Below are 9,956 nucleotides of genomic sequence, written 5' to 3'. Positions count from 1 at the left end.
CCAGCTGTGATGAAGGGTGTTTTCTTTTGGGCCCCTTGAAAAACTCACTTGCCAGTGGTCTCTCAAACATGGACTCTCTCACTTCCTCGATGCTATCTCATATTTATTGGCTCCCTGAGGGCAGGCACTGCCTCACCTTTGGACCTCTATCCCCCACCCTTAGACAGTGCCTGACACTTAGGAAGAGCCAAAAGTGACCTTAGAAACAATTTAATCAAACTCTCCCATTTTATAAAGAAGGAAACTGAGGCTCTGGGCAGACAGGACCCCAATTCTTATCCTAGCAGAAAAGTAAAATAAAGGGAAGGCATCATCTTGGATACTGAGCTGCCCTCTGTAGCTTTGACCCACAAAGTCCTCCTATGCTCCTCCTACCTGAGCTTCCCCTGGGAGCCTCAGAGAAGATAGGTCAGATTCTAAATCCTCAAGAGGGAATTGTTTCAACTAATAGTCTGGTAACTGGGTGTTAATAAGTACTAAAGGAATCTTGCCCCCTCCCACCCCACATAAGATGTCTGTCCATTATTGTGAAAGGAAATTCTTTGTTCTCTTTGAGTTTACACTTGTGAAAGGGGAGCCTTTATTCCCTTTGCCTAGTTGGAGTTAACACTTTGGTTAACACTAACTTTGAATCAACAGAAGCTTGAACCAGGTGGAGGAGCTCTCAAACCACTTAGTGAATTCACACCCTACCTAGTGCTAGGTGAGAAGCCAGCAAGATACTTGGAAAGCTCCACCCTTTTTTCTAACTCAAACAGCCAGAAACTTGTGTTAAGAGTTCACACCCTCAGAAACTGTGAACCCTTTTGATGAGTATTCACCCCTCCAGAAGGTGTAAACTAGTTCCCACAAACACTGCCCCCTGGGCAGTGCTAGACAATTTGGAAGCTATGATTGGCCTCTGTGAAGAGGGGAGGAGACAAGAAGCCACTATAAAAGGCCCTGAATTTCTGAGGCTAGGGAGAGTAGACTCCAAGAAGAGAATCACTCCAAGTAGGAGGTTGACTTCGGGAGTCATCTTCAGCTCAAGTCATTGTCTTGACTTGTTTCCTTAAGGGGAACTTAGATGAGTGGATAGCTGGTTTTCCTTTCCTGTCTTCTGGAGATAGTTTAATTCCAGTTGAAGATCAACAAATCCTGGCTGAACCAAGCACTGGAACAATATTTAGTTAGAGAAGCTAATGTTTTCTCCACCCTTTTGTATTCCTCTGCTTTCACTCTTTCCACCTCTTTTGTAAATAAAAGAGTTATAATTTTCATATATTTAGCCAAACCATTCACTTTACCAATTATATTATTTACTTAGATACAAATGGAGGACCCTAGATCAAGAGCTGGAAGGGACTTCAGAGAATAGCTAGTCTAACCCTCTCATTTTATAACAACTGAGGCCCAGAAAGGCAAAGTGATTTGTCCACAAATGGCAGAAGAGGGATTCGAACCCCTGTCCTGTTGACTCTCATTGCAGCTCTTTTCCCCTCACCCCCCTGACTCTGCACTCACTGCTGCCACTATCCTGGAGAAAAAGAGATCCCAAGGTTGAAGGAATCTTAGCAGTCACTTCAACCCTTCATTTTTCAGAGAAGGAAACAGGCCTAGAGAGGGAAAATACTTTGGCCAAGGTCACCAAAAATAGTAAGAAATAAAGACAGGATTAGAACCCAGATCCTTGACTTAGACTTCAATGTTGAGAATCTCATCTGGAAATTCTAATCACTTCTTAATGGGGCTCTTGACTGCCATTTTCCCCTTTCCGGTTTTTATTGTCCAAACTTGTAACTTCATCAGTATAGGGAACATTAGCATGGGAAATCCTACTAATTCCAGATAGCAACTCATTGGCAATTTGTTGTTTCCTGAGGTGCTGAAAGGTTTATCCACTTAACCAGGATCACAAAGCCAGTATATGTCCAACGATGGGACTTGAATTGAGGTCCTCCTGAATGGGAGGGTGACTTCCCTATGCTGTGCTGGCCACATACCCCTTTCCATCCCAATAGAGCCTCTGAAGCATCTATCTCAAGAAGATTAAGGTGCCCTGGTATCATTCTCCTCCTCCAAAAGTTTCAGTGGTTTTCCATTGCCTCCAGGATAAAATGCAGCCCCTACCCCCTCTTATTTGGCATTCAATGCTCTTCCCAACCTGATACCAGCCTCCCTTTCCAGACTTCTTTCATGTTACACTCTCCCAAAATATCTCTCCTTTTACTGTTCCTTCTACATGGCAAACCATCTCTAGCTCTTTGCCCTTGCACTGGCTCACCCCTTTTCCTGAAATGCATATCCTGCTCACATCTCCCTCTCTGAATAATAGCTTGCATTCATTTTAAGATTTCTAAAACACTTTACATATGTTATCTCATTTGATTCTCACAACAACCCTATGAGGTAGGTGCTCTTCTCCCTATTTTAAAGATGCTAAAACTGAAGCTAAAGGAGGTTATATACAGCTAGGAAAAGTCTAGGGCAGGATTTGAACACATAGTATGCTGAGAAAATCCCCTCTGAGTTACTTCTGCATATTTCCCCACTATTACTGATGGGACACAAAGAGAAATAAATAGTCTAGTATTCAATATCCTCCACAGTCTGCCACCACCCTAGTTTTTCAGTCCTGTTCTTTTCCCCTTCTTGCCCCCTCTGCTCCAGACAAATGAAACTATTTTCTATCCTCAAAACATTCCTAATATAGTCCCACCTCTACACTTTTATTCATGCAAATTCCTATGCTGGGAACACCCTATTCCATCTTTTTCTTCTGGTGAATTCCCATTCATCCTTTAAATTTCATCTCAAGTTTGAGCCCAGATCTTCTAACTCCAAATCTGTAGTTCTTTCTCCCATACAATACTAGCTCTTGGAGACCACAAAGCATTTTTCTTAACATTTTCTTTGTAATCCCTGACTGGTTTTGGTCCCTGCCAGCTACTGTCATGGAAGAACTCCTTAAGCAAGAAAGAACTGTCTGAGTGTGCGCATAACAGACCTCTAGTGGCTACTTAGATAAGGTAACTCAGGACTTTTAGGGTCTGGGAATTATGCCCATGGGGAGAATCACCCAAATCTCTTTGCTTTTTCAGCCCAAAGTTAGGTAGAAATGTCAGACAGAAATGTCTTTTAAGGTCTTCCATCTTAGAGGATTCAGTGAGCTCAGCCCTGCAATGCCATCCACTATATCCCTGAATGAGAATCATTATCTTAGCCAGAGACTTCAAAGGGTACCAAGAGTTTTTCATGTCCTATATTTGACATAGAAAACTTCCCAAAATTCAATGATTTATTTCTAAGGATCATTGAATTCCAAATAAGAGCTGTAAGGGACCTTAAAATTAACAGAATGGAGTTCCCTCATTTCTATGTAAATTTCATATTTTCTACATAAATTTACATGTAAATTAGTTCCCTCATTTACATTTTGTGTGACTTTCCCAAAGGGGCACAATTTGACTATGCAAGTAATAGAGCTGGGATTTGAGCCCAGGTCCTCTGATGCTGAATCCAGAAAAGGTACCTTGCTAGTAGCCAAAAATATAAAACAAGGGAAATAAATGAGTTAACTAACAAACACTTTCTTAAAGCACAATGGACTGGAAAGTCATGGGTTTGGGGTCAGGAAGTCCTGGATTCAAATCCCAGCTCTAACTGTAATTGCATAACCATGGGCAATTCATTTCACTGAAAAAATAGGGATAATAAAAGTTATAATCAGAACTGTCTTTGTTCCAGAGTGCTCTGGGGAAGAAAAGGCTAGTAAGTCATGAAGGGGACACTTTCTCCACAGAGGGATGTTGGGAGGGTTAGCCACCATCCTCCTTTCTCCATTCCCTGCACCTCACCTTATGACATTAGTAGGTGACAAGTTGTCACTGCCAAAGTTCTGTCCTAATCCTTCTCACCAAATTCCCTTAGGGACAAGAGTTAGACCATCCCCTCTTCTGAAACCTTGTAGGGACCCCATTTGTCCCCAACTCAACTATTTTTGCCACCTGGTGGAAAAAAGGGCCATAGACTTAGGACCAGAAGGGGCCTTAGATGCTCTGTTAGAGATGATGCTGAAGGGGGCACCTGACTGGCCCAAAGTCTCACTATGAGCCAGATACTGAGCTGGGGGCTGTGGATACGGATGTGAAAGTAAGCTGGAGCTTGCCCTCAAGGAGCTTACATTCTGCTGGGAGATCCATGTTCAGAAGTGCACGATGTCTCCTACGATCTTCCTCAGTGTCTCTATTCATGTTTGTGTTGGTTTGCTGGTAAAGTTCAAAGGAAAAAAGAAAGAATATTTTTAAGTAAACACAGTATATGTAGGTAGTAGACCCAGGTCCCCTGATTGCCGACTTTGTCCCTTCCTAAGGACTTACCAACTGTCTTTAGCAAGACATTCTAGAATTTCTTTTGGCAGGCTTTCAAGTCAAGGTCACTGGGCAATAATTTGAAGAATGCACCTTCTTGCCCTTTTGAAAAATCAAGGCATCGGCCCTTTTCTAGTCCAGCCTCAGCTCTCCCATTCTCTGCCGTTATTGTTCCAAGGAATCCTAAATTCAGCCCCTTGATCACATCCATGAATTCTAATAGAACCCTGAGCTCTTTCTGGGCTTGAGGGCATGAATGCACAGAAGGCAGGGGTCCCTTGCCCTCTCCTTTGCCTTAGGTTTCAATTTGGGGTCTCCCTTCCCTTTTCTACCAGTCTCCCAAACTCAAATAGGAGGTGAATGGTTCTTTCTTCTCTCCTCCATCCATCATGGTCACCCCTACGCAATGGTCATTTACCTTCTTGGAGTTTTCCCTTGTCTCTCCATAGCCAATAAAAGTCAAATGTTGAAATCCCTCGCAATCCACGAGTTTGCTCCAAGCTCTAGCATTCCTAACCAGCTCGCAGTACTGCTTCATTCCTTTGCCAGCCTTTGCTTTGGCCCCTTGACCATGGGGCCTTTGGAGAATGGCCGATGGGTTCTCTATCAGGCCGCGTTGCTGTCCAAATTTATCCTCCTTTTCTTCTTCTTGGGAACCATTTGTGTTTGTGTCCTCCCAAATCTAGTCTTGAGCCCCCTCCATCTCTGTTGAGCCAACTTGAAGAATCAAGAAAGGCCTAAAGGATGGCCCAAGGGCCGTGAGGTCCCAGCCACCATTTTAGAAATCTCCTCTTCCAACATTGAGGCTCATCGATCGATCGTGAACTCTAAGACTGAGTGGTCATTTCCTCCCAAAGTTCCCATCCTGGCTGTTCTCAGCAGCCACTTCTTCCTCCTTTAATCGAATCCAGTCTAGAATGGCACTTTCCCCTTCCTTCCTTCCTTCCTTCGTCTCTTGAAGACCAAAATATCAAAGAAGATGGCCAGAGATATCGATTTCCCTTTGAACTCTGAAGATAATGGATCTTGGAGGAGGCTGCTGCTCAAGTGAGAAAGCTTCATTTCCTGGGGGCAGAAGGGAAGTTAACCTGCTTAAAGGCTGTTAAGTCTCGGTGGAAATTTGGGGGGATCAAATTATATCCCTGATGACTCAAAAGCCCCAAGTCCCTCCTTTTTTAGTGCCTGCTCCCCTAATGAGATTAGGGAGGGGGAGAGATGGGAGTTGGTTGGAGAGAAGCCGGTGACCTAATCAGCAAAGGAGAATAAAAGAGGAGGGGCCCCAGGCACACCAGCTCGGCTTGGACCAGGACCCAGCAGGACCACCTGCCCCAGGAGCTAAGCTCCTGCCTCTCCTGAGAGACCCAGTAAGTATCTTCCATCCAGCATCAGTGAGATCTGAGTGGGGTCAGGGAAATGGGCGCCTACCGCCCTCCCCCAAGCTAGCTCCTCCAGGGTCTCCCTCTGGGGCTTCAGTGGGTGCTGCTAGCTAGCTAGGAGAGTGGGGAGGAGGAAGGCAGAGAGAACATGGGAGGATTGCTCTGCTCTGCTCTGCTCTGCTTTGCACGCTGCCACAGTTTCTCCACAAAGTCTACACCAAGGTCTGTTGTTATGTCTGTGGTCACTGTGCAGGACACACTTACCAACGGGTCTGTCTCCAAGGAGAAGGCCTTAAGATAGACCTTCTGATTCCATCAACTTTGGCCATATTGGGATTAATGCTGATGGCAATAATAGTAGCAAGCATTTCCCATGGTGCTTTAAGATTTACAAAGGACCTTCCATAGAGCATCTCATCTAATGCTTCCAACAGCTCTGGAAAGTGGATGCTATCATTATCCCCATTTTACAGATGAGAAAATTGAGTCTGTTGGCGATAGAATGACACCTGAGCTAATATGTGTCTGAGTGAGGATTTGAACTCAAGTCTTCTTGCTTTCTTACCTCTTGGCCCCTAAAAATCTAATGCTATTCATTTTGCTACCTGCAGAGATCAGAGAAGTCCCTGGCAGACTGAAAATCAGTAGAGTTGGAGATAGCTAGATTGCTCAGTGGATTGAAAGTCAGTCAGACCAGAGGTCCTGGGTTCAAATCTGGATTCAGACCCTTCCTAGCTGGATGACCCTGGGCTAGTCACTTAACCCCCATTGCCTAGCCTTTACTACTCTTCTACCATGGAATATAATATTGGTTCTCTGATCGAAGGTAAGGTTGTTCTTTTTAAACCTCCTGTCTTAGAATCAATACTATGTATTGGTTCTAAGGCAAAAGAGGGCTAGGCAATGGAGGTTAAGTGACTTGCCCAGGGTCACACAGCTAGGAAGTATCTAAGGCCAGATTTGAACCCATCTCTGGGTCTGACTTTCAATCCATTGAGCCACGCCCCCTGAAGGTAAGGGTCTTAAAAAGAAAAGAAAAAGAGACCAATAGAGTGCAAGTGATGGGGTGGTCAGCAGTGGATTGTGGGTAATAGGGGTCTTTTTAAGTTTTTATAACTTGCATATTTCAAAAGCTTTTAAAACTAAATGATAAATTTCTCCTGCTGTGTTTATACTAAATATCATTGTTTTCAGTCTCTGCTTTGAGCCTCTTAACTGCCTTTAGTTAAATGATGCAGTGAAAAAAACAGTCCCTGGGCTTTGAGAAATCCCAGCTACTTCGCAACTAAATTATCCCACCCTCTTCTCTGAGATTCAGCAAACACATCCAAGGCAGCAAATGTTTGAGTGCTTATACGGGCCAGGCATTGCAGGGCAGAGGGATCCGGATCTGGCTCTCAGAAGAGGACATTAACATTCACCCATTTTACAGAGGAGGAAACTGAGGTTCAGAGACTTGGCCACCCAGCTGATACTAGAGAAGAGGTTCAGCCCCAGGCTTAAGGACCTGTAGCAGTTCCACTCAGCCTCACTGGTTCTCTATTAAGGATCTCTCAGGGTATCGATTTTTTCCCCCTTAACCCTTCCTTACCTTCTGTCTTGGAAGTGATACTAAGCATTACTTCCAAGACAGAAGAGTGGTAAGAGTTAGGCAACTGAGGCTGTGTGACCCTGGGCAAGTCACTCATTCCCCAATGCCTAGCCCTTACCACTCTTCTGCCTTAGAAGCAATATAAAGTACTGATTCTAGGACAGAAGGTAAGAGTTTAAGAGAGAGACACAGAGACAGAGAGACAGAGATTAGAGACAGAGAGAGACAGAGACAGAGAGAAAGAGGAGAGATGGAGAGAGGAGAGACACAGAGAGAGGAGAGACAGAGAGAGACAGAGAAAGAGAGACAGAGATTAGAGACAGAGAGAGACAGAGACAGAGAGAAAGAGGAGAGATGGAGAGAGGAGAGACACAGAGAGAGGAGAGACAGAGAGAGACAGAGAAAGAGAGACAGAGATTAGAGACAGAGAGAGACAGAGACAGAGAGAAAGAGGAGAGATGGAGAGAGGAGAGACACAGAGAGAGGAGAGACAGAGAGAAAGAGGAGAGACGGAGAGAGGAGAGAGACAGAGAGAGGAGAGACAGAGACAGAACAGAGAGACAGAGAAAGAGAGAGGAGAGAAAGAAGAGAGAGAGGAGAGACAGACAGGGAGAGAGAAGAGAGAAAGAAAGCCCAAGACAGGGAAGAGACCCTGAGCTGAGACAGAGACAGAGAAGTAGAAAGAGAAGCCAAACTACTCTTAAGATCCCTCTCTCGGGTCTTCTGCCTTCTCTGGCCACAGGTGAGGTGGACAATCTCCCAGAATTCAGCCCGAGCTGCCCTTTGGAAGAATGAAGCTTCGCACCATGGGCTTGGTGTACCTGCTGCTGACCTGCCTGGCCCTGCCCAAAGCTGAGTGCCGGCTCCCTGACCGCTCCATGGAGATCAGGAGTGAGTTCCCATCTGCTAGGCAATGGCCCAATGGTGGAGGCGGCTGCTCTTCCCTCCCTGCCTTTTCCTCTGGGCCCCGTCCCCAAACGCCGAGCTCCCTCCAGCTTTCAGGCTCTGTCCTCGGGGCCCCAAGTCACTGATGCTCCAATGGCGGGCGGGTGCCCTGAATCCCTCCACCCCGCCATGCTGATTTCTCGCCGTGCTCCTAGAAAGCTTGGGTCCACTTGGCAGAATGAGGCCGAAAGAGAAGCTGCGTCTGGGATGTTGATGTCTCCTTCCGGGGGCCCACCTCAAACATCGGCTCACGTTGAGTCTTTGGTGCTCCATCACCAGATCCCTGTTTGGCACCCAAGCGCAGCCTCGGGGTCTCCCCGGTTGGCCAAAGAATAGCGGCCGCTGGACTGGCCTTCAAGGCAGAACACTTGGCTTCTGAGGTGGCCACCCGGCCCCTGTGGGCCTCTGTAGGGTCTTCCCGAGTCCCAGCAGCTCCGACGGCCACTGGGCAGTGCTGCTGACCAGACTCTGTGTCTGCAGCCAGGCTGGGCTCACGCCAGCCAGATCTCATGCGCGCAGGGTCAGTTCCGAGTCACTGGGAGGCCCCCCAAGAGTGCTGGGGGTGGGGGGGCACCCAAAAACCTGCAGCGATTTTTCAGTCTTTATTCCTAGACTTTGCTCCAAAATGCCCTCCTTGTAGCCCACACCTTGGCGCTGGGCATGCCAGGAGTCAGTGGGTCAGTCAGCCTTGGCCAGGTGCCTCCCGTGTGCCAGGCAATGAGTGCCCTTAGCCCTGGGGATACCAAGAAAGGCCGAAGCGTCCCTGCCCTCGAGGAGCTTCCATGCTACTGGAGGACACCCTCTTGTGTACATACAAGATGTGGGGTCATGGGGTTACCACAGGAAGGGACCCCACAAGCTGGAGAATACAGTCCCCTCATTGGCCACATGAGGCGCCTGAACCCCAGAGAGAGGGATGGGCCTGTGCTCAGGGAACCTGAACTCTTAATTGTGTGACGTTGAGCAAGTTCCTTCACCTCCCTGGGCCTCAGTTTCCTCATCTGTAAAATGGGGGGGAGGCTGCCCGTTTGGCCCCAGGACTCCTGAGGGACTCCGTCCCCACTCCAGCAGCAGAGCAGGTCCAGGAGGCCGTGGGAGCCCTGCTGTCTCTCTCACACTCCTGCCTCTTCCCTTCTAGATCCTGACATCAACCCTTCCTGGTACACGGGCCGAGGGATCCGACCGGTGGGCCGCTTTGGCCGAAGGAGGGAGGCCCTGGAGGGCTCCCCGAAGGCAGCCTCTGGCCGGGGCCCAGCGTGCTTCCCTGCCCAGGAGAGTCACAAGTTGGCCCGAGAGGCCTGACATGTTTCAGGCCAGAAGCCGCCCCGGCACCTCCTCAGCCCTCCCCCTCCTCAGCCCGGCTCATCTTCTCTCTGCAAATAAAAGTATTTGATCTCACTTCAGTCCGCGTCTGTGCTGGGAGCTGGGAGGCACCAGAAGGGTGTCTGCTAGCCTGAGTTCGAATTCTAGCTCCATACTTCCTAACTGTGGGACCACTAAATGATGACACTTCTCCCAGCCTCAGTCTTCCCATCTGTAGGGCAGGAGAATCACCCCAATGGCCATCACGCATAGGGTTTTCTCAGTGAGAGGAGGGACAGTTTCCTTCTTTGTACCTGTATCCCTGGGACCTGGCATAGTAGGTGGCTAATTAAGCCCAGTGATGGATGACTGATGGATCGATGGAGTATGTAA

General features: G+C 47.5%; 1 protein-coding gene across 1 annotated transcript; it reads left to right on the top strand.

The window, feature by feature from the left end:
- Window positions 1-7,919: 7,919 nt before the first annotated feature.
- PRLH (prolactin releasing hormone) lies at window positions 7,920-9,662 on the top strand. The gene is made up of 2 exons (XM_056820080.1): window positions 7,920-8,207; window positions 9,400-9,662. The coding sequence occupies exons 1-2, from the start codon at window positions 8,108-8,110 to the stop codon at window positions 9,561-9,563; spliced, it is 264 nt and encodes an 87-aa protein (XP_056676058.1). The 5' UTR covers window positions 7,920-8,107; the 3' UTR covers window positions 9,564-9,662.
- The last annotated feature ends 294 nt before the right edge of the window (window positions 9,663-9,956 follow it).

Source organism: Monodelphis domestica, chromosome 2, assembly GCF_027887165.1.
Source record: "Monodelphis domestica isolate mMonDom1 chromosome 2, mMonDom1.pri, whole genome shotgun sequence".
Lineage (NCBI taxonomy): Eukaryota > Metazoa > Chordata > Mammalia > Didelphimorphia > Didelphidae > Monodelphis > Monodelphis domestica.
The sequence above is the reverse complement of the archived record's forward strand: the minus strand, read 5'-3'. Positions and strand labels throughout refer to the sequence as shown.

Coding starts and splice junctions, on each gene's coding strand:
- PRLH (XM_056820080.1), top strand. CDS start 8,108: ATGAAGCTTCGCACCATGGGCTTGGTGTACCTGCTGCTGACCTGCCTG. Junction 8,208..9,399: donor CCGCTCCATGGAGATCAGGA/GTGAGTTCCCAT, acceptor CTTCCCTTCTAG/ATCCTGACATCAACCCTTCC.